The 25,241-nt window shown below is 38.8% G+C and overlaps 1 protein-coding gene across 2 annotated transcripts in view; it reads right to left on the bottom strand.

Annotated features, from left to right (window-relative positions):
- Nucleotides 1–25,106, bottom strand: part of PDSS2 (decaprenyl diphosphate synthase subunit 2) — a 256,809-nt gene extending 231,703 nt beyond the window's left edge. For both annotated transcript variants that reach the window (XM_047733752.1, XM_047733753.1), the window contains exon 1: nucleotides 24,542–25,106. In XM_047733752.1, the coding sequence (XP_047589708.1) occupies nucleotides 24,542–24,837 (296 nt within the window). In that variant the 5' untranslated portion in view covers nucleotides 24,838–25,106. The remainder of the gene's footprint in view (nucleotides 1–24,541) is intronic.
- Between the last annotated feature and the right edge of the window lie 135 nt (nucleotides 25,107–25,241).

A 25,241-nucleotide genomic window follows, 5' to 3' on the forward strand; every position in this document is an offset into this window, starting at 1 on the left:
CAAGAAGGTGTATGCCAGTCCTGGGAAGATTTCAAAATAAAAAGACTCAATAGTATCGCTGTAATCTGTTCCTAACAAATTTTACAGCTAGGAAATCTTGCCCCACTTAATTTTAATCGATCCTGCTACAATTTAAGTGCATTTTTTTCTTTCTCTGTCTTTGGGAGGAGGTGATCACAATCTCCAACCATGATGTTCCACACTATGAAGAAAAACATGTAAAATAAATATCATGATCTAATTAAAGTAATGACTCAAGCAAAGGTGAGGAAAAAGGCAAAGTCCTTTGGTTGGAAAAAGTTTTACTCCATTCAATTAAATTCTGTGATTACTTACTAAAGGCTTTCTATGTATCAAGTATATTCTGGACAATAGGAATATAGAGACAAAGTTATTTCTTTCAAAAAGATCATAGTCTTAGAGACACTTATATTGCTATCAGAGGTCCAAAATAAAGGATCCAAATAGGCCAATTAATCCATGAAGTGGTCAGCTGTAACTGCATCTCAAATGGTGAAATGAAGAGCATATGCCCAGTCTTTTTTTCTTTTTTTTACTGAACTTTACTGAGGAATAACAGACAGATATACTTGTATATATTTAAAGTGTACAACATATGCCCAGTCTAAAGGAAGCAACCACCACTTGACACCAGCTGATCAAGACCATGGAGAATGAAAGCTCAATGGTGTCATACCTTCTGATTTTTCGAAGGGACAGAAAGCTGGAGGAATGAGCAATTTCAATTGGAGAAACCATGGAATACTTATCAAAAAGGCTAATACTTGAGTCAAGTCCTAAGTTAAGCAATGTTTACCGGGTATGAATATAGATCGTTTACTTCCTGTGGCTCCAGCTTAGGGTGGAAAGTGGAGAGAGTGGCCGAAGTGACTAGAAAGGAAGGATATTTTGCCATGCACAAGTCAAACTATATCCTCCAGAACATGGGAAACTACTAACCAGTCTGTGACTCTGTATCACAGGTTAGAATTTATCTATCTGCGGGAAACTTACCAACCTGCCATTCAGTGAGATTTCAAGATCTGATAGGCATATAAAGAGCATATAAAGAGCCAGGCACCTTGCTTATGATCCAAAAAACTAGACTGGGCATCACCATATCTAAACATTTGTCTTAGGCCCCTAACTACTGGGACATCTAAGTGCCCCATAGTCCAGTAGCGGCAATGACTGCTTCAACACACAGCAGCCAATTTACCCATGGAGAGGAGTACTGGAGAGTTTTGGGAGATCTACCACTCCCAGATGTTCCCCCTCAATCCTGGCAAGGGTAAAAAAGTGACAGTACCTTAATCATTGTTAAAATTACTTAGAGATTATAAAACCTCTCGACAAACATTATTCTCATGCACCTAAGAGACCCTAGGCTCTCTATTTTTTACTTTGTCTGGGTTTGTAACCCATCCGCAGTGACCAGTTGTATTCATATTTTGAAATCCTCTATATTAAACCAATTTCAAAAGTTCTAAAATCTAACTCAGGGCCACATGTTAATCAGCAATTACTATTTTCTTCATATGCCTAACCCATTAGTCAATCCTATTTTACTGGCAAGTCATTAATGAAAATATAATAAACTGATGCAAAATTAATCTACATTTTGCTCCAGAAAGGATGTTTATTTTTGCCATGGATATTTCCTATTTTCCAGTTAGGGAGGGAGAAATAAAACTATGTTGTCACCTAAGTCTTTCATTCAAGATTCACAACAACATAGGTGCTATTATGCCCATTTTTGCTGGTGAGAAAACAGAAGTCTGAGTAGTTAACATGCCCAAACAGCAGCTAATAAATGACAAAAGCCAAGGCTGACTCCAGTTCAGTCATCTTCCAAAGCTGTGTTTTCCACTACACCACATAGCTTCAACTGCTACTATTTCTCATGCTAACAGTCCTGGCCTCCACTTCTACCTTATTTTTGTTTTTTTTGTTTTTAAAGATTTTATTTATTTATTTGACAGAGAGAAATCACAAGTAGGCAGAGAGGCAGGCAGAGAGAGAGGAGGAAGCAGGCTCCCTGCTGAGCAGAAAGCCCGATGCGGGGCTTGAACCCAGGACCTGGGATCATGACCTGAACCGAAGGCAGCGGCTTAACCCACTGAGCCACCCAGGCGCCCCCTACCTTATATTTGTACAGTGCAGCATATCTTTCAAACTCCACCCCAGTTTTTTCCTAAGTTGACCAGGTAAATGCAGGAGTACTTTTAAATCTAAATTAAAGTTCTAAGGACAGGGGATGTCCGCGTGGCACAGTCAGTTAACCATCCAACTGAGGTGGAGGTTATGATCTCAGCTCAGGGTCCTGGAATCAAGCCCCACGTCAAGCTCTGCACTCAGCACACAGTCTGCTTGAGATTCTTTCTCCCTCTCCCGCTCGTGCTCTCTCTTCCTCTCTCTCTCTCCCTAAAATAAATAAATAAACCTTTAAATAAAATAAAATAGCTTTATACAAAAAAATTATAAGGCCAGGACTACCAATTTCTTAGATGTTCATTTTTGGAGCTCCTTTCTATGTACTCACAAAATTGTATCATACACACTCTATTGTCACTCTCGTGTTTTAATCATGGGTACTACAGAACAAAATGTATTTGAGAAAAATACATAATACTTAAAAATAGTAGTACTACATAAAAATGCTTTTTTTTTTTAAAAGATTTTATTTATTTATTTGACAGAGAGAGAGATCACAAGTAGGCAGAGAGGAAGGCAGAGAGAGAGAGAGAGGGAAGCAGGCTCTTCACTGAGCAGGGAGTCCGATGCGGGACTAGATCCCAGGACCTTGAGATCATGACCTGAGCTGAAGGCAGAGGCTTAACCCACTGAGCCACCCAGGTGCTCTACATAAAAATGCCTTTTTTTTTTTTTAAAGATTTTATTTATTTATTTGACAGAGAGATGCTTACAAGTAGACAGAGAGGAGAGGGAAGCAGGCTCCCCACTGAGCAGAGAGCCTGATGCGGGGCTCGATCCCACGACCCTGGGATCATGACCTGAGCCGAAAGCAGAGGCTTTAACCCACTGAGCCACCCAGGCGCCCCTAAAAATGCTTTCAATAAAAGTTTTGTATATACTATAAATTAGTCCCGTGAAAATACATGACATTCCTTTTAAATATACAGCAACAAAAAAGAACATCAAGTTAGAAATGGTGAAGATTTGTGAAGCCCTTTCAATTTCGAGTATAAATTAAATTTCATTTACTTGTTGATACTTTAACAATTTAAGATATAGAAAGTACCTGTACCAGAGCCCCTATGTTATACAGAATATGTTCATGCAAATTATCAATGTTTGAAAACTTCCAAAATACTACTGTTAAGTTTTTAGAGTATGGTATAATACTTATTAGACCTACCTCTAACCTCACAACTCTGGAAATAAAACTAACTCAGTTTGCTTAAAAAAAAAAAAAAAATTCTTTGGAGCAAATGAAATAAACTTCTAAGGAGATTCCAAAAGAATGGTAATTTTAAAAACTATTTTAAAATATTTGTTAAAATGAAGTTTCAGTATACAGAAATAGAAAAAAATGAAAGGTTTTGAGTAAGCTTTGGTGAGTCATAGGAAGAAAAGCAAGCGCAGCTGCACTCCATAAACTAAAGATTTGTATCTAGAACTTCAAATAAGTATTAAATCAGACACAACTATCTGAATGGTTAACATCTAGTGCTCATTTTAAAACCTACTCCAAGGCAGCTATTTTTAGAAAAACATTCATTAAACTCTTCAAACCACAAGCACAGATGAGTATTTTTTGGTAACTAAAGGGCCTCTAAGGTGTTACACACACACACACACACACACACACACACACGCATGCACACACACAGGAAAATTCTGTGTAAAAGGATAAAGAAGGGATAATTATAGAATATAACAGTATTGATGAAAAGCAGCTGGCAATACAGTAGTGATGAGCAATATGAAAAGAGAGAGATATGGGTATCTGAATCTTAATTCATTAAAATCTAAGCACAAAGAGTTAAGTATTATAGCACTTCAAAACCTATGATCAATTTATCCTTATTAACTGGGCCCCAAATCACACAGACTCATGAGTATTCCTCATCCTTGAGTGGTATATGTTTCATTTTTAAAGGATAAAAATTCAGTCATCCGTTATTGCCTTAAATGATTTGTATTAAAATATCATTTAAATATGTCCAAATATAGAAATTATAAACACTGTATGGTTATAGTTCTTATAGAACTAAAATAAATAAAATTACAAATTGAGTACAAAACCTAGTCAAATTGTCATTAGTTTACTATGACAGATGATGGTACTTGACCTAAACTAAGTTGCAATTCCCAGTATGAAAATGGTTCTGACTGTCCTGGTAGTTCTTTGGAAAAAGCGAAGCCCATGGTGTAAAGATGTGATTCACGAACCACTTTTCTCTACTCAAACTATCAACTTTTATTCGTATAACATACTGTTCTTCCTCAGTCTCCCAACTGGGCCCAGAAGATTCTCCCTTCACTCTTGATACCAGAAAAGGATTAGTGAGGGGGGCACACTACAGTCATTACTAACCGTTCCAACAGCTCTTGCTAGGGCTAAGGATTTGGGTGGGAGGAACTGCAACTGACATGGACTCCCTAAACTCAGAAAGTGCTGAGGGGCTCAGGGAAGGTTGGGTGGGTCCAGGTGGTAGCTGTTAATTGCCAGAAGCAAAGTGGACATGGTGATCCAACAAGGCAGCAGGGTAATATTCGGTAATCTCAGGCTTTGCTGTGATAGGCAGAAATCCCTACCTATATTTCATTAATCAGACCCAAGAATTCAAATGAAAGGCCATCCCACTAAGATCTGTTTGGATTAAAATAGCTAAAAATAATCAACTCTACATTTAGTGAACAGAGACCAGTATGAGACACTTAAGAGAGTCATGACCTCTGACCCAAAGCCAAGACCCACAGTTGTTGAATGAATTGGAGGCCAATTCCCTTATGGAAGACCTTTTTTTTCAAATGGATCTCTAGCCATTTACCCAGGTAATCATGAGCTAGTGAAAGGGAAATACCCAATGCCCTTGATGATTACCTACTAGCTCTGAGCTAACATTAACTCTTAGGAATTAAGAATACCCCACTGGCCCATGGTCAGAGTGACGACTTATGAGTCATGCAGAGAGATGGAGTTCCAACTCAGCCTCTTCTCACAGTAGTCATTGTGAGACTAACACATCCTACTTTTCAGATATTCCCACAAACTGACAGAATCCCACAATGGCTCTCTGGCTCAGGAGGAAGGAATATTACAGTAAAAAGTACAAAGGAGAAGCTGAATGAATTCCATTTCTTTATCAAAATCACTGCATTTTTCGGGGAAATTTCTAAAATTTCTAAAGGAAAGGTAAGATGTTGATACCAGACAAAGGGGTAACAAGTTCTGGGTGCGACACTCCTTGCTTAAATAGCAGCTGTACATACTGCCCTCCTCCCCTACAACATTATGACTGTATAGACAAGTCAAAAGATGCCTCCACCTATAATAATGTGTTAAACCTGTCAAAAGGACCCAATTAATACTGCACAGCCCCCCCCCACAGTTTTGGAACAAGGCCATGGCCCCTTTAGCAAGCAAATGAAGTAACTATTTCCTTTTGAGAAAAATCACCTGGCTCACTAGTAGACTGGTGAAAACTAAATACAACAATGTTATATGACCATGCAATCCAGTAGCTCATCATTCATCGTTATTGGATGCATTTAATTCTAAATTCCAGCAGGCCATCATCAAAGAAAACAGACACAGGCCTAAATGGGATCTGAATGCACAATTATGTTGCCTATCAGATCATGTACACTCCTACATGCCACCTACCCCTCAAGCTGCACCAATGGCTTCATGCAGCCACTAATCTCAGGATTAAAGGGGGGGTGTCCTGCCCAGAATCTATTTTCCCTTTGTCTCATTACACTTCATCTTCCTTTAAGGAAATTCCTTTCCCTTATTCTGTGAGGTTTGAGTTGGTCTGAAATACAGTAGTTACCCCCTAACTGACCAAAGGAGAGGGCAGGGCAGCTCACAGTATACCATTTGCCAGTAAAGGAACTGATCTACAATAGTCACAAGATGAAAGAAAGGCCAAATTAATCTTCCCTTACAGGAATTTGAGCTTTGAGAAGCCATATGAGGACAAAAGGCAGCCAGAGCCAAAACTACCTGAAAACAGTGCTGTACTGCAGAGAAATTGTCCCAAAATTCATGCTTCTGATAACCCTTAGAGCTTCCCCAGTTTCCATTCTTTCTAAGGCCTGGTTTTCTAACTCCCCCTTTGAAACTGTGATCTACCTAGTGCTTTCCAATAAATTTCTTTATTTGCTTAAGTAATCCAAAATCAATTTCTTCCTTTGCAATCAAACAACACTAACATTATTCTATACCCCCTTCCTAAAAGATAATAAATCCCTATGGCTTCAAATCTTACCTTCCAAATCTAGCTCATGTCTACTTCCATTAGGAGCACTGGAGCCATTCTAACTGCATTCTGGACATCTCCACATGCCACAAACACTTCAAGTTCAATAAATCTTAAAAAAAAAAAAAAATCCCCCTATACTCTGTACCCAAACATGCTTCTCCTCCTGTATGCCTTCTATCAATTAATGGTACCTCAACATACTCAATTATTTAGCTTATTCTTAGCTTAGCCTCAACTCTGTTCTCTTACTTTCAAAATTACCAAGTCCTGTCAACTCCACTTTGCAAATGTACCTTAAATCCATTTTTGATAATTCAAATCCACCACCACTGCCCGAGTTCATACCCTACCCTCATATTCCTTTATCACCAAAAACACCTTCTCAATTTTTAATATTTAACTCAAGTCATTTCACTGAGCATTCCTGATTCATTAGCCCCCTGCCTAGTGGACCCCTCTATTCTTTGTGTCTTCATTTTACTTGAAAATACTTTTAGTCCAACATGTGTAACATTTTATTACACTTACTATTTTATGCATCTATTTCCCTTATTTGAATATAAATTTTAAGGGGTAGGGGAGTTGCGGTTCAGTGCCTTGTGTTCTTTGAATCCCCTGGTAATAAGCACAGTACCTGGCCACTAGGGGACACAATTGACCAGCTGCTGAAAGAAGAAATGAATGGAAGAATGAAACTGGATCCCTATCTTACACCATTCACAAAAATCAACTTGAAGCAGGTTAAAGACTTATATGTAAAACCTAAAACTGTAAAACTCCAAAAGAAAACAAGGAAAAAGCTCCTTGACATTGGTCTTAGCACTAAAAACAAAAGCAACAAAACAAAAAACAAACAAGTAATACTGTATCAAACTGAAAGCTTCTATACAGCAAACAATCAACACAATGAAAAGGTAACTATAAAATGGGAGAAAATATTTGCAAACCATATATCTCGGCAGCAAAATCATAATAACAATACTAAACCAATGAAAATATGGGCAAATGACCTGAAAAGACATTTTTCCAAAGAAATCAGAAATGGCGATCAAGTACATGAAAAGGTGCTCAACACTAATCATTAGGGAGATGTAAATCAAAGCCACAATGAGATAATGCTTCACACCCGTTAGGATGACTTTTACCAAGAGACAAGAGATAGTAAGTGTTGGCAAGGATAAGGACAAAAGGAAATTCTTGTGCCCTACTGTTGGGAATGTAAACTGGTACAGTCATTATGGAAAACAATATGGAGGGTCCTGAAAAAATTAAAAACAGAACTATCACAAGATCCAGAAAATCCCAGTTCTAGGTATCCATCTGAAGGAAATGAAAACACTGTCTTGAAGCGATATCTACATTCCCATGTTCAGCCCTATTCATGACAGCCAGTATATGGGAACAACTTAAGCCAAGATAGGGGAACGACAATTCATTGACTGATAAATGCTAATGAGTATATGATATATAAACACACACACACACACACAAACAGTGGAATATATTCATCATGAGAAAGAAGGAAATCCTGCCATTTGCAAAAACACGGATGAACCCAGAGGACATTATGCTAAATAAAATAAGCCAGACAGGGAAAGACAAATACTGTATGATCTCACTTATATCTGGAATCTGGAAAAAAGGGGGAAAAATGCGGGGGTCAAACTCAACCCATATAAAAAGACAGCAGAATGATGATTACCAGGTACTGGGAGGGGTAGGAAAATTGGGGAGATGCTGGTCAAAGGGCAAAAGCTTTCAGTTGTAAGAAAATAAGTACTGAGTATCTAATGTACAGCATGGTGACTATAGCTAGTAACACCCTACTGTATACTTGAAATCTACTATGAGAGTAGATCTTCAGCATTCTCACCACACACATCAGTGCACATACAAAGGTAATTATGTGAGGTAATCATCCTACAAGGTATACATATATCAAATAATCGCATTGTATACTATATATATATATATATATATATATATATATATAAATATATATAATTTTACTTGACCATTCACCTCAATAAAGCTGTGCAGGGGGAGAAAGGACTGGATTATAGCAACCTATAGAAATAACTAGATTAGGGGCGCCTGGGTGGCTCAGTGGGTTAAAGCCTCTGCCTTCAGCTCCGGTCATGATCCCAGGGTCCTGGGATCGAGCCCCGCATCGGGCTCTCTGCTCGGCGGGGAGCCTGCTTCTTCCTCTCTCTCTCTCTGCCTGCCTCTCCGCCTACTTGTGATATCTCTCTCTGTCAAATAAATAAATAAATAAAATTTAAAAAAAAAAAAAGAAATAACTAGATTATACCAACCTAGATTATAGCCAGGCCTTCCTGCCTCCAGTTTTTCTTTTCTGCAACCCACAACATTCATAGCTACAAAAATCAGCTTTCAAAAGACATACCTATTCAAATCTCTCTACCACTTAACCTTAGTGGTCTCCGCTGATCTCAAAATTAAATTAGATCTTAACACTACATAAAGAAGCTCCTCAAAATCTAGCTACAACTTTTCCTTTTTCATTTATTTCATTTATTTATTTATTTTTAAGATTTTATTTATTTATTTGACAGAGATCACAAGCAGGCAGAGAGGCAGGCAGAGAGAGAGAGAGGAAGGGAAGCAGGCTCCCTGCTGAGCAGAGAGCCCAATACGGGACTCGATCCCAGGACCCTCGGATCATGACCTGAGCTGAAGGCAGAGGCTTTAACCCACTGAGGCACCCAGGTGCCCCCCCTTTTTTATTTTTAAAACAACTTTAATTCATATCAGCTTTATTCACAATAGCCAAAAGTTACAAGCAATCAAAATGTTCATTTAAGGTGAACAGATAAACAATTTGCTTATATCCAGGCAGAGGAACACCCTTTAGCAATAAAAATGACACATTCAATAACAGTCACTAACAATAAAACATATACATTTTAAGTGTACAGTAAAATGTTTTGCCAAATGTGTACATCTGTGTAACTGCCACCACAATAAAGATATGATACATTTCTAGTATCCTAAAAATTCCTTTGTTCCCGTTAAGGCCCCAAGCAAACAACTAAAGTGGATGCTTTCTGTCAGTATAATTTTACCTATTCTAGATTTTCCATGTAAATGAAATCATACAGCATGCATTCCTTTGTATCTGGCTTCTTTCACTCAGCATAATGTTCTTGAGATCCAACCATGTTATTGAGTGAATCATTAATCAACTCATTTTTCTTTCTTTTTAAAAATTTTTTTAAAAAATTTTATTTATTTATGTGACAGAGAGACAGCAAGAGCAGGAACACAGGCAGGTGATGTGGGAGAGGGAGAAGCAGGCCTCTCTAACTAAGCAGGGAGCCCAATGCAGGGCTCGATCCCAGGACCCTGGGATCATGACCTGAGCCAAAGGCAGATGCTCAACAACTGAGCCACCCAGGCACCCCTCATTTTTCTTTCTGAAGGATATTCCATTCACCTGAGATAGACATTTAGATTGTTTCCGGTTTATGCCTACAGTAAATAAAACTGCTCTGAATAATTGTGTTAAAATCTCTGACTGCAGGGACACCTGGGTGGCTCAGTTGGTTAAGCGGCTGCCTTTGGCTCAGGTCATGATCCCAGGGTCCTGGGATGGAGTCCCACATCGGGCTCCCAGCTCAGTGGGAAGCCTGCTTCTCCCTCTGCCTGCTGCTCCCCCTGCTTGTCCTCACTCGCTTTTTCTCTCTGACAAAAAATAAATAAAATTTAAAAAAAAAGACTGCACATTTGTTTCCATTCTCTATCATTTCAATACCCTGCAGTGGGATTGCTGGATTATAAGGTACAAGGTATGCTTAACCTTTTTTTTAAAAAAGACCAAATAGTTCTTCAGAGCGGCTGTACCATTTTATAGTCCCATTAGCAGCACAGGACAGTTTCAGCTGCTCCACATTCTCACCAACATTTACCGCGGTCAGACTTCCTAAATTTAGCCATTTTTATTTGTATGCAGTGACATCTCTTTCTGGTTTTACTTTGTTTGCATTTTGAGGTGACTAATGATGTTAAGCATGTTATCATTTTCAATTTTACTAATTGGCTAGGTAACCTCTTTTGTAAAATGTCCAAACTTTCCCAATTTTTGAGTTGGTTGTCTGCTTTAGTTGTAAGACTTCTTTGTATGTTCCAGCCCTTTGTCAGACATGTGTATATTTTATCCCACTCTGTGGCTTGCTCTTTTCTATCTACCTACCTGCCTATCTGAGAGGGAGAGAGCACGCACGGTCAAGAGCAAGAGGGGCAGAGAAAGAGAGTCTTCAAGCAGACTCCCCGCTGAGCATAGAGCCCGAGGAGGGGCTCAACCCCACAACCCATGAGATCACGACCTGAGCAGAAACCAAGAGCTATATGCTCAACCGACTAAGCCACCCAGGCGCCCTATTGCCATTTTATTTTCCTAACAGCATTTTTTAAAGTGCAGTTTTAAATGTCAATGAACTCTAGTTCTTTTTTTCTTTTATAATTCTTTTCTTTTACACTTCATGCTTTCTAAAAATTCTCGACTTACTTCAAAGTCACAATTTTTTTCCCTGCGTTTTCTTTTAGAATTTTTGTATTTTAGTTTTTATGTTTAGGTATAGGATCCATTAAAAGGTCACTGTTCTTTATGGCATGAGGTTTCCCCCAGCACCATTTGTTGAAAATACTATCCTTTGCTCACTTACTGCCTTGCTACCTTTGTCAAAATGGATTACCATATATACCTGTGGGTCCATTTCAGAACTATATTCAGTCATAGTGTTGTATATGCCTGTCTGTACACCAGTCCCTCAGAGTCTTGTTTACTGTAGCTATCTAGAAGTTTTGAAATCATGTGATGCTAGCATTACACGATTATATTTCAAAATTGTTTTAGCTATTGTGAATCTTTGCAATCACAGATTAATTTTAGATCAGCTTATCAATTTTCACAAAAAATCATCTGTAGAAATTTTGATTGGGAGTATGCTAAATCTATAGATGAATTTGGGGAAGAACAGACATTTTAATAATATTAATTCTTCCAATCCATGAACAGGGGTATTTATGTCATCTTTAATTTCTCCACCAGTGTTTATAGCTCTCAATGTACAGACTTTATATATATTCTGTTAAATTTATCCCTCAGCATTTCATGTTTTTTATATTATGGCAAACATTTTGCAAATCCATTTTCCAACTGTTTATTGCTGATATAAGGAAACACAATTGGTTTGTATATTTTGACATTATATAACTTATGCTTGCTATACTTGCTTATCAGCTCTAGTAGCTTTTTTTGTAAATTCTTAGGGATTTCCTAGCATGTGACGTTATTTAGTAATTAAGACTTGCTTTTCTTTTTTTCTTTTTTTTTTTTTTAAGATTTTATTTATTTATTTGTCAGAGAGAGAGAGGGAGAGAGAGCGAGCACAGGCAGACAGAATGGCAGGCAGAGGCAGAGGGAGAAGCAGGTTCCCTGACGAGCAAGGAGCCCGATGTGGGACTCGATCCCAGGACGCTGGGATCATGACCTGAGCCGAAGGCAGCTGCTTAACCAACTGAGCCACCCAGACGTCCCAGGACTTGCTTTTCTTTTCTAACCCAATATGCTTTTAAATTCTTTTTCTTGACTGGCTAGAACTTCTGGTATAATTTTAACAGAAGAGGAAAGGAGAGTATCCTTGAGTCCTGTCGTAGAAAGCATTCAGTCTTTCACTATTAAGAGTATTAGCTGTAATTGTTCATGGAGCCTCTGTATCAGATTAAAAAGGGTACCTATTGCTATGTCTTCAATTCACTCATCTTTTCTTCTTCAGGGTCTAAACTACCGTTGAGCCAATCCAGATAAATGTTTTCCTTTTACATACTGAACTTTCAGTTACAGATACTACTTTTTTCAAAAGATTTTATTTATTTATTTGACAGAGGACAGAAAGGCAGGCGGGGGGCAGGGGGGAGGCAGGCTCCCTGCTGAGCAGAGAGCCCCATGCAAGGCCTTATCCCAGGACCCTGAGAACATGACCTGAGCCGAAGGTAGAGGCTAAACCCACTGAACCAACCAGGCACCCCAGATATTACCCTTTACATATTTTTTCTATCACATGTATCATTATTCATGCTTTCTTTTAAAAACTTGAAGATAGGAACCCTCCTACGCTGTTGGTGGGAATGCAGGCTGGTAATGCCACTCTGGAAAACAGTATGGAGGTTCCTCAAAAAGTTGAAAATACAGCTACCCTACCACCCAGCAACCATACTAGTGGGTATGTACCCCAGAGATACAAATGTAGTGTTTCAAAGGGTCACCTGCACCCCAATGTTTATAGCAGCAATGTCCATGCCAGCCAAACTATGGAAAGAGCCCAAATGTTCAGAGACAGATGAATGGATAAAGAAGATGTGGTCTATATATACAATGGAATATTACGCAGCCATAAAAAAGAAAACTTGCCACTTGCAATGACGTGGGTGGAACTACAGGGGATTATGCTAAGTGAAACAGATCAATCAGAGAAAGACAATTATCATATGATCTCACTGATTTGTGGAATTTAAGAAACAAAAGTTCATAGGGGAAGAGAGGAAAAAATAAAACAAGACAAAACCAGAGAGGGAGACAAAACATAAGAGACTCTTAATCATAAGAAACAAACTGAGGTTGCTGGAGGGGAGGTGGTAGGGGGATAGGGTACTTGGGTGAGGGATATTAAGGAGGGCATGTGATGTTACAAGCACTGGGTGTTACATAAGACTGATGAATCACAGACCTGTACCTCTGAAACCAATAATATATGTTAATTAATTGAATTTAAGTTAAAAAATGTTTTTAAAATTAAAATAAATTTAAAAAAATAAAAACTTGAGCATATTTATAATAAGTCTTGTCTGCTGATTCCATCATCAGTGTCTTACGGATCTGTTTCTACTGACTGATTTTTCTCCTGGTATATGTCATATTTTCTTGCTTCTTGAAATGTCCTGTAATTTTTAATTGGATGTTGGATATTGTTAAATTGTGCTGTTGAGCGACTGGATTTTAATCTTCCTTTTAAGAATTTCGGTGTGCTTTGGCTGGCAGTTCAACTACTTCTGGGTCAGCCTGATCTTTTCGAGACTTGCTGTTAAGCTTTATTAGGGAGGTTCTTGACCAGTCTGCCCTCTAAAGCTGGTTTATCCCTATTACTGAGGCATAATTTTCTAGGGTCTTTATTGAGTGCCTGGTTGTTCAACGAAGTCTTTCCATAATGTCCAGTTAGAACTCAGATGCCTCCCAGCTCTGTGAGAACTCTGAGAACTGCCAGCTTACAGCTCCCCAGCCTCACAGATTTTCATCCTATGCATGTGCTGCTCATACTTCAATAATAGACTCAGGTGGGCCCCTCAGCTCTCTGGAGCCGTTCTCTGTATACTCCCTCCTCTTCCGTATTCTGCCCCACAATTTCCTGCTGCCTTCGCTTCCCCAAAATCTGATCTGTCTCAAACTCACCGATACCACCATCCTCTGCTCCTGTTCCCCTCTCTGTGTGGCTATTTGGAAAATACCTCCCAGCACAAAGCCAGAGTGATAGTTTTCATCTCATCTGTTTTCCCTTTCATAGAATCACAACCCTATACTGCTTCGTAATCCAAGAATACAACTCTTTCATATTTTTTGTCCAGTTTTCTATTTGTTTAGCATTCATTACTCTGTCTTGGCGGAATTGACATATATGTTCAACCTATCCTTTATGTCTCATCCCACCCCATGTTCAGACCACACCAAACTACTACTTCTCTACTGCTGACTAAGCAATTTCTCCTCTTTTATGTCCCTGCCTTGGTCATTTCCTTTCCATCCAACATGACCCAACTCTTAAGTCATCTCATGTTTGCAAGTCTTCAATTTTCTGTAGAGATGTTTTTTTTTTTAATCCCTGTCCCTCAGCATATCATTCACACATACTATAGCCTATATCCCAAGGTACTCTCACTATTAGCATATCTCCCCACTGAAATGAATTTCAATAATGAAAATTGCTAACACTTGGATACTTTTTAATGTGCCAGATACTCTTCTAAGCACTTTACCTATATTTACCCATTTAATCTTCATAAAACCCTAGGATATAGGTACTATTATTATTCTCATTTTACAAAAGAGGAAACTAAAACACAAAAAGGTTAAGGAAATTGCCTGAGATCACATAGCTTGGTAGTTGTAGAGACAGGACATAAATCTAAACAGTCTGATTGTAGAGCTCATGCTCACTATACCGTCTCTGATGAATTCCTGAAGGGAAGCAACTGTGTCTTATTCTTGTTTGTACATTCCATGCCAAAAGCACCTCAAATATTTGTGGAATGAATTAAAATTTTTAATTTTCTCCTAGTCATCCAAAAAAAAAAGAAAAAGTCCTTCATAAGTAACGCAGGTTTTCAGTCGGTAATTACAGAACTGAATCTAGAAAAGGTCTTTTATAAACATGGAAGAGACTAAAATTAAATTTCTAATAATAAATTCAAAGATCTCTGAAGAATTTTAACATGCAGAAAAGACTAATAAGGCTTTATAGGTAGCCAAGTAACTGTAGTGAACTAGGAACAAAAAGTGTCTGCCAAGGAATCAACATCCCCTTAGAGAGAGATGAAATGTCATAATTTGTCTCCATTAAATGATACTAAATTAGTCCTACCTATGTAAATGTGCAATAGAGATCAAAGCAAAAGTAAAAAGATAAGAGTATTTAAACAAAAATTTAATCCTAAAAGCCAAATATGTCAACAGTAATCAACGAAAACAAGTAAGGCCATATTACTCAATATCAACTATGTATAAACAACAAAAATTTAATTCTATGTGAAAAAAGTAAGTCATTACCTTAGAAATAATAAAGTGTCCTCTATATGATTATTAAAACATTTCAGTTCTTGACAGTAGGTGTATATAAAACTAAAAGTACTTCAAACAAAATAATACAGGAATACCCTGCCTTTCAAAAGTTCACAGGGCACCTGGGTGGCTCAGTGGGTTAAAGCCTCTGCCTTCAGCTCCGGTCATGATCCCGGGGTCCTGGGATCGAGCCCCACATCGGGCTCTCTGCTAAAGCGGGAAGCCTGCTTCCTCCTCTCTCTCTCTCTGCCTGCCTCTCTGCCTACTTGTGATCTCTCTCTGTCAAATAAATAAAATCTTTAAAAAAAAAAAAAAGTTCACATTAGAGCCACTTTGCTTTACAAAAGACATATATTAGTTCACTGACCAAAAGAAATACAAAGAGGGGGGCGCCTGGGTGGCTCAGTTGGTTAAAGCCTCTGCCTTCAGCTCAGGTCATGATCCCAGGGTCCTGGGATCGAGCCCCGCATCGGGCTCTCTGCTCAGAGAGAGACAGCCTGCTTCCACCTCTCTCTCTCTGCCTGCCTCTCAGCCTACTTGTGATCTCTGTCAAATAAATAAATAAAATCTTAAAAAAAAAAAGAAATACAAAGAGGATTTTCACTTTTATGAAAAAAGGCAAAAAGCAAAAATAGCATTCAACGTTTGTTTTGCAGTGAGCCATTACAGAAGCAGCACACACCCGGAGCAGCGAGACTGGAACCACCAAGCTCCTTCCCTGGGAACTAACTCAGCATCTTAGCATCAAACTGCCGTAGCTTTGAACTGTATCTGTGAGCATCTGTGCTTTATCTCGATTTATTTTGTGCATTCGTTAGCAAGATGTGTCCTAAGATATCCAAAAAAGCCTAAGGGAGATTATTTTTTGGGTCTGGGAATACTCTAAAAGTTTTCCATATAAATTAACGGTAATTGCTTCTTTTGCTTGATGCCATTTTGGCTTATCGAAGGTTTCATAGAAACGCTCTACTTTCAGATAGTAGGGGAGATCTGTAATGATTTATACAGAAATTTAAATGATTAAAAATAAAAAATATATATTTTGCACAAGTGGATAATCACATTTAATCAGCAAGGTAATAACGAACCACAGGGTACAAGTTGTGAGGAAAAATGGGTTGATATACTGTTGCCACGTTCAACCTCCACCACATTACCAATCTACATCACATACCTGGGCTTCTAGTCCATCCCAAAGCCCACTGTCCAGCTTGGACAGGTCCACAATATCTCATACAAAGTCCCTGAAACCAATTCAAAATTTTTCTGATTTTAGGAAAGTGCATTCTACCCTGCACTCCAGTAGGATCTGGGGGCAGCACCCTGTAATCAAACACATGAATATTTCTGCAGCAAAAATGCATGAATATTCACATTAAGCGGAATAAAGAAAGACTATAAATAATCGCTCATCAGTTCAGGTCAGATTTATGAGCATGAAAAAACATTCTGTTTTCTGAGCCTTTAGGATTTTTAAATAGTAGGAAAAGGATCATAGATCTGTGTTACCACATTGCATCCAATCTGCTCACTCCCTGCTTGAGAAATGACAATGGCTCCCTTACCTGCCATATTCAATTACAACACTAATTTCTATACTAGTATAGAAATGGCAACACCTTTGGAAATCATTTATTCAAACTCCTTACTTCATTGCTTAGGAAACTAAAGCCCAGAAAACATGGAATAACTTACCTTGGGTCATACCGTTACCTACGGACAGAATAAAACTAGAACATGCAGGTCTCCTGTCTCCTAAGCCTACTGCTTGTTTGTTGGTTAATTCACTCATTCATTCTCTCTCTCAATTCAAAGTGATTCTTTTCAGCTTTTTAAAATAATTAAATAATTACAGACTCACAGAAAGTTACAAAAATAGTATAGAGTCCTATGTATCCTTTATCTGGCTTTCCTCAGTCTTCAGCTGTAATACAGTATATGAAAACCAAAAATTAACATTCGTCCATTAGTGTTAACAAAAACTACAGACCTAGGAGCCTGAGTGGTTCAGTCAGTTGAGCGTATGACTCTTGGTTTTGGCTCAGGTTGTAATCTCATGGATTGTGAGATCAAGCCCCACGTTAGGCTCTGCGCTCAGCATGGAGTCTGCTTCGATTCTCTCCCTCTGCTCCCATCCCTCTGCTCTCTCTCTCTCTCTGTCAAATAAATAAATCTTAAGATAAAACAAAACACAAAACTACAGCCTTATTCCATTTTCAGCCTCTTTCTTAACCTGTATTCATTTGTATGTGTCGGTGTACATAGTTTTAACACCTTTATCCCGTGTAGAGATTCATGTAACTATCAAAATCAAGATACTGGGGCTGCCTGGGTGGCTCAGTGTTAGGTTAATTTAAGCCTCTGCCTTCAGCTCAGGTCATGATCTCAGGGTCCTGGGATCAAGTCCCGCATCGGGCTCTCTGCTAGGCAGAGAGCCTGCTTCCTCCTCCCTCTCTCTCTCTCTCTGCTTGCCTCTCTGCCTACTTGTGATCTCTGTCAAATAAATGAAATCTTAAAAAAAAAATCAAGATACTGAAATATTTTAAAAAAATTAAAAGATACTGAAATGTTCCATCACCACAAAATACCTTTGTATTTATATCCTCCCTGCTGCCCACTCTGTCCCTGACTCTAGCAAGCATTAATCTGTCCTCCATCTCCATAGTTTTGTCATTTTTGAGAATGTTGTATAAATGGAATCATAAAGTATTACAGGGGTCAAGGGCAGGCTGTCCCAAGATTGGCTACTTTGGCATGAACATTATTTTGAGTTAAAAGCAATTGAAACCCAGCAGATCAAGGAAAAACTCTTCACCTCCCCCTCAACTGCATGCTCATACCAGGAAGAGAGCTATTAACAGAGACTCCTCTTTCCCTGAGAAACTTATCTGAATAATTGGGCAACATTTGTTTCCAAATATCTCCTTTCACCTTCCTGCTAATGGTCTTTCTCCCCTTTGTAATACCCAGACCCCTCCTCCTCTTCTTAGCCCATATAACCATCTCCTTGCTTCATTTCTTTGGAATTTCATGTCTACGTAAATTCCCCACATATATGCTATTAAATTTGATTTTCTCCTGTTAATCTGTCTCATGTCATTTTGATTCTTAGTCCAGCTAGAAGGATCTTGAAGGGTAGAGGAAATTCTTTCTTTCCAACAATATATAAACTTCTGAGATTGACTTTTTCTTTGTGGTAAGACACACATAAAAATTCCTATCTTAGCCATTTTTTAAGTGTACAGTTCACTATATTCACAATGTTGTGCGACCAATCTCCAGAACTTTTTCATCTTACAAAACTGTAACTCTATGCCCTTGGCAACCACCATTTTACTTTCTGTGAATGGGACTACTCTAGATTCCTCATATCAATGAAATAATACAGTATCTGTCTTCTTGTGACTGGCTCATTTGAATTAACATAATGTCCTCAAGGTTCACCATGTTGCAACATGTGCCAGAATTTCCTTTTTAAGGCTGAATAATATTCCATTATATGTACACAATATTTTGTTTATCCATTCACCTATTGATGGACATCTGGGCTGCTTCCACCACTAAGCTATTGCAAATAATGCTGCCATGAACATGGGAGAATGGACATCTCTTTGAGAACCTGCTTTCAATTTTTTTGGGCTATATACCCAGAAGTGAAATTGTTGGATCACATGTTAATTCTTTCTTTAATTTTTCTGAGGAACCACCATACTGTATTCTGTAGTGGCTTTTTATATTCCCACCAGTAGTGTGGATTGACTTATCACATTCACCCTAATTCTTTCCAGATTCATTCAAATTGTTGTATGAATAAATAGTTATTTTCATTGTTGAACAGGGTTTCATTGCATGGCTGCAATATCGTTTGTTCAACAATTCACCATTGAATGACATCTGGGTTATTCCAACTTGGGCCTATTACATATAAAGTTGCTATAAACATTTGAGTATAGGTTTTGACCTAAGTTTTTACTTCTCTGGAGTAAATTCTCTGGAGTACGATCGCTGGTTTGTATGGGAAGTGTATGTTTAATTTTATAAGAAACTGCCAAGCTGCTTCTCAGTGCGGTTGTACCATTTGTACATTCCCATCAGCAACGTTAAAAGAAATCTGGTGTCATTCCTCTGCATCTTCACGAGGACATCAGATCGTCAGTACTTTACATTTTAGCCTATCTAGCAGGTAAGTAGCAGTTATCTTATCATGGTTTTAATTTACATTTTTCTAATGGCTAATGTTACATATGTTTACCTGCCACCTTCTCATATACTTACTTGTCATCTTTACAGGGTCTTTCTGCTCATTTTCTAATTGTATTGTTTACTTTCTTAACCACTGAGTTTAGAGAGTTTTTTACATATTCTGGATACAAGTCCTTCAGATATTTGATTTACAAATATTTTCTCCTCATCTCTGGCTAATATTTTCATTCTATTAAGAGGGTCTTTTATAAAGACTTTAATTTTTTTTAAGGTTTTATTTATTTGACAGAGAGAGAGAGAGCACAAGTAGGCAGAGAGGCGGCAGAGAGAGAGAAAGAAGCAGACTCTCTGCTGAGCAGGGAGCCCGATGGGGGGGTTCAATCCCAGGACCCTGGGATCGTGACCTGAGCCGAAGGCAGCTGCTTAACCAACTGAGCCACCCAGACACCCCTACAAAGACTTTAATTTTGATGAAGTCAAATTCCTGACTTTTTTTTTCTCTTATGAAATGGGGTTTTGGTGTTGTGTCTAGTAACTGTTTACCTAGCCCCAGATCGTAGAGATGTTTTCTATTTTTCTTCTAGAAGTTATACAGTTTTACATTTCACATTTAAATTCATTTTACATTGATCTCACAGGTATCCATTTTCCTTTTTTTTTTTTTTTCCCCCTTAAGGTGTGAGGTGTAGGTCAGGGTTCGTTTTTTTGCCAATGATGTCCAATCATTCCAGCACCTTGTTAAAAAGACTATTCTCCCTCCACTGAATTGCTTTTGTACCTTTGTCAAAAATCAACTGGGCATATTTGTGTTGATATTTCTGGGTTCTCTATTCTGTTCCATCAATCTGTCTATTCCTCTGCCAATACCACACTGTCTTGATCAATGAAATTATATCTATGACTTGACATAATGTAGAATGATTCCTCCTACCTTCCCCCCCCATATTGTTTTAACTTTTTTAATTCCTTTCTTGCTGTTCATTTTACTTTACTGCACTTGCTTTTCAGGTCCTGCCTATGATAGCCTAGGGAAAAAAGGAGAAAAAAGAATCACAAAGGAAACGATATGTAATATACTACAACTACCCTAAAATATTACCCATGTAATTTCTTCTTCTTTTTTTTAAAGATTTTGTGTATTTATTTGAGACAGAAATAGCAAGCACAGAGGGAGAGTGAGAGGGAGAAGCAGACTCCCCACTGAGCACAGAGCCCTCACGTGGCTCAATCTCATGATCCTGAGATCATGACCTAAGCCAAAATCAAGAGTCTGGTGCTTACCCAACTATGCCACCCAGGTGCCCCAAGATTTTAAATTTAGTCTCACTTCTGAATGTGTTAGAGTACACTTCTAGGCTCTTTTTCCTTTCATGATGAGATGGCATAGGTAAAGAAAGAGAAGGTAGTGAGTAGTAAATTATAGTGATTTCCTTACCAAAAATCCCACCCTTCACCTAAATTTTAGGGTATTAGACATGATTCATCTCTAACATACCATGCAGATTTAAACAAAAGGTAAAATGACCCAAGGGGTTAGAATATTGATTTGAGTAAATAGTAAGACACCCAAAATATGAAACTGTAAAAGAATTTACAAAGTCCAGTTTCCTATGTTTAACTAAATCAACTACAAGGGGTCTTTCCATCCTTGGCTAACATAATGACAGCATCTTCCTCTTTTTTTTTTTTTTTTTTTTTAAGAAAGGCAGACTGCCACATGCAGCACCTCATTTGGATGTGTCTGCAGTCTTGGAAGCTTCACTACCTTACATTCTCCTACAAATGGACCTTGAGAGCTTTTTTGGAGGTCCTAGCACGGGAGTGCAGCTACTCTTAAATCCTTGATGGAAGAACAGTCCTCTCCTCTATCGGGGAAGGTCATCTTCTTCAACAGAGCACACAGCTTCAGGAGGGACCCACATGGAGCAGTGAGGGAGGAAGGGGACACCTACCTAGCCAGCCAGATCAGCCGAATCAACCCTGGCAATCAATGGGGTGACAGATGTTTCAGCCAGATAGCCCTCACATCCTTCCTCTTAATTATCAATGCTTTGCTGATAAGATTTCAACAAAATAAGGTGTACATCATTCAAAAATATATAGTTGCTTAATCCATGTTTTTAGCTATAATTTACAATAATCACAGTCTGCTTACCCTTTGGATCAAATGCTTGGTCCACTACTAAAACAGACAAATATAGGACATCCTCCCCAAAGGTTTTTTTTGTTCTGCCCATGAGTTCAGACTGTTTAAATTGTGATACACTATCAAAGAATAATAAAACTACATGCACGTTAGCTCTTCCTTTTCTCACAAAATAAAACAATTCATACATGTTACCACCTTTACTGCAACTTATTTATTTTGTTCCTTTCCACTTCTTTCACTGTGCAATAGTACTAGGCAGTCAGGGCAGGCTACAACCAGGAAATTTTAGAGCCAATTCGTCTTACAAGCTTTCATCTAGTGTGTCTCTGGTGGCTTTAGAAGGCATCTTCTCCAACACCCCTTCTAATGCTCTAGCAACTAAGTAGATGAATTACAACTCTCAGAATATACACATTAATAAGGCCTTTCCCAGCTCTGCCCTTTTAACTTCAATGTTTTATTACAAAGACAGTAATATGCACAATGCAACGTACTATTACGAGCCCTGCCACTAACACTACCATTACCACCACACGCAGTGAAACCCACTATTTGATTAGCAAAAATTAAGAAACTTCAAGGTTCTAATGCTATGAGAACATGGAGTAATCTGAACTCAGACATTGCTTATGAGAGTAGCAGCTGGTACAATCATTTTGGAAAGCAATTTGCTATTATTTACTAAAACTGAACACGTGCATACACTCCTCCTCCATCTAGTCCCTCAAGACAAGTACACCTGGAGATATGCGCAAGCACATTCACAGCAGCATTTTTCATAAAACAAAAATGCAAACCACTCAAATGCTGATTGAGAGAAGGCTATGGCATATTCAAACAACGGGATTTCATACACCAGTGAAAAACTAATGAAGTACAATTAAGCACGACATGGAAAAATCTTAGGAACAATTACGGATAAAAAAGTGAGCCTAACAGACTACAAGCAATAAGCTACCATATTTATAAATTTCAAAAGTGAGCAAAATTTAACATATTATTTAGAGAAACACCAATATAACTTTTAAAAAGGAAAAACAGACACAAAATCCAGTACATTGGGATTCAGGGACGTGGACTGGGGAGTACAGATAGTTTCAAAAGGATTGGTAGTTACAGACTTTAAATTAGATGGTAAGCTCATTCGTTTCATTAATAAGCCTTAAAACATATAAGTACATATGAATGTGTGTGTGTGTTTTGAGTGTATAACATCTAAAATCTACAGAGAATTAACATTCTAACTACAGGACAAGTTTAGCCCACTGATAAGATGATATTCCTGATACTGGAAACAATGCCAACAAGTAAAATCAATTTATTGTTATTTAGTCACTTCTGTAGTAACAAAGAAACGACAGTTGTCTCAAAAAATTATACCAAGAAGGTAAGCAAGAGAAGTGGGAGTGGCTAGAAAAGAGTAACATAAGGGATCCTTGTGGTGACAGAAATGTTCTGCATCTTGACTGTATCGATGTCAATAATCTACTTGTTTGCCAGTTATGCCAGATGTTACCATTGGGAGAAACGGGTAAAGGGTACATTGGATCTCTATTATTTCTTCCAACAGCATGTGAATCTATAATTACCTCAAAATAAGTTTAATTTTAAAAAGGAAAACGGGGGAAATACAGGTAATTTTTGTCTAGGTTTTCTCCACCTTGGTACTATTGACATTGGGAGGCCCGTAATTCTTCATTGTAGGGTCTGTGCTGGGCCTTACAGGGTGTTTAACAGCACCCCTGGTCTCTACCTACTAAGTGCCAATAGCATGCCCCAGGCATGACATCTCCATATACTACCAAATGTTCCTCAGGGGGCAAAACTGCCCCATCTGAGAACTAACTACAGCTCTACTCACAAAAGCAAGAGCTGTGGAAATGTTCCCAGTTGAAGGAGATGAAAGAGCCATGACTATTATCTGTAACACGTGATCCTAGGCTAGATCCTGAACTAGAGAAGAAAGAATACTATAAAGGACATTTCTGGGTCAATTAACAAAACTGGAATATCAATGGTATATTAATAAAGTACTGTATCAATATTAAGTGTGTTTAAATGGATTACTGTTAAGAATATTCCTACACTTAGGAAATACACAATTACATATTTAGGCATAAGGGACCATGATGTATGCACTCTACTCTAAAATAATTCATAAAAATGTGTGTATTTACACATAAATGTAAATAGTATGTACATATGTTTAGAATAGGGAATCTGATTAAACTATTTTTATTCTTGCAACTTTTCTGTATGCTTGAAATTATTTTCAAATAAAAAAGGTTTTTTGTTTGTTTTTACTGGAAGCATAAGTTGTGGTCTTAAAATCCTAATAGCAAGTTTCACAGTAGTAGTCCAGAATAAGTGATAAAAATCCCAAGAGGACAGGGACTACTGACTGGATAGATTCTTACTTTAAGGCTGGGATATTCGTTGCAAAGAACTGTCTACCTTCAGCAACATCTCCCCCTCTCCATTTTTTTCTGGAGGCGACCACTGGAACAGTCCGGAACCGAAAATCAATCTATCCTATTTTTAAAAGACCATTTCCACAAAGTGACTTAAACCCACATCCCTACTCGATTTCTCTACAATTCACTGAGGCATCTTTACCCTCAATAATTAAGAAGCGGAAACGCGAGAAGACTACAGGTGTTTTCTCAAAACTAAACCACTTATCCGCTCAGCTGAGCAAATGGAGAAGAAAGTTAAGGTGAGTGGACTGGAGAAGAGACAACATCAAATGTCCAGAAGAGCTAAGGAAAGAAAGGAGTAAAAAGAAATAAGCAGGGAGTCAGTCTGAGCGAGGCAGGGGGTGTCGGCCAGGAAAAAGGACTCGAGTGGGTGCGAGCGTGTCAGGATAGGGAGTAAGTAGCTCACCTGGCCGTGGTAAGCAGAGGGTGCTGAGTCCCCACCAGCTTCCGCACCTGCATAGCGATGTTGCTGAGCTCGTCGCTCAACAGGCAGCGGAGGCTCATGAAAGACGTGGGATAGCCCACGATCTTCTCTGCCTCTGACACCACTTGGTTCCAGTGGCCCGGGGACCTGGAGGACTGACCACGCCAGGAGCCCACCGAGGAGATGGTATCGAGGGACGGGGACCACCACCAGCGACGCGGGGAACCCGACACCCCGAGAAAACGGGGCAAGCGCAACAGCAGCTGCCGAAGGCTCATAGTTTGAGTCTGGAAATGTCAGGGACTTGGGGGTGTCCGGAGGTGGCTCAAGGAACAAACCAGGGGCAGAGGATGAACTTGCAGGAACTAGAAGAAAGCGGCAACTCCTGACCCTCAGAGAAGGGTGAGTTCCTGGAATCGTGACCAGAAAAGCACTTTAACTGCAGCTTTCGGCGCTTCGGGTTACACAGTCAACTGCCGGAGCTCAGCACTGCCCCGGCTATCTGGATAGAAACCACGGCCGCCTCCTAAATGGGGGATGCCATATTGGCGAGATGGAATACGGTCTGTCGTAAAGATAGAGGCGGGTAGTTCAGGACCAAAGACTGTTCCCTACTTTATGGCACAGTCGTGAACACCCCCGAAGGGGCGGGGCTTTGGAGGTGAGCCCCGGAAGGCGATGG

Source organism: Lutra lutra, chromosome 6, assembly GCF_902655055.1.
Source record: "Lutra lutra chromosome 6, mLutLut1.2, whole genome shotgun sequence".
NCBI classification, from domain to species: Eukaryota; Metazoa; Chordata; class Mammalia; order Carnivora; family Mustelidae; genus Lutra; species Lutra lutra.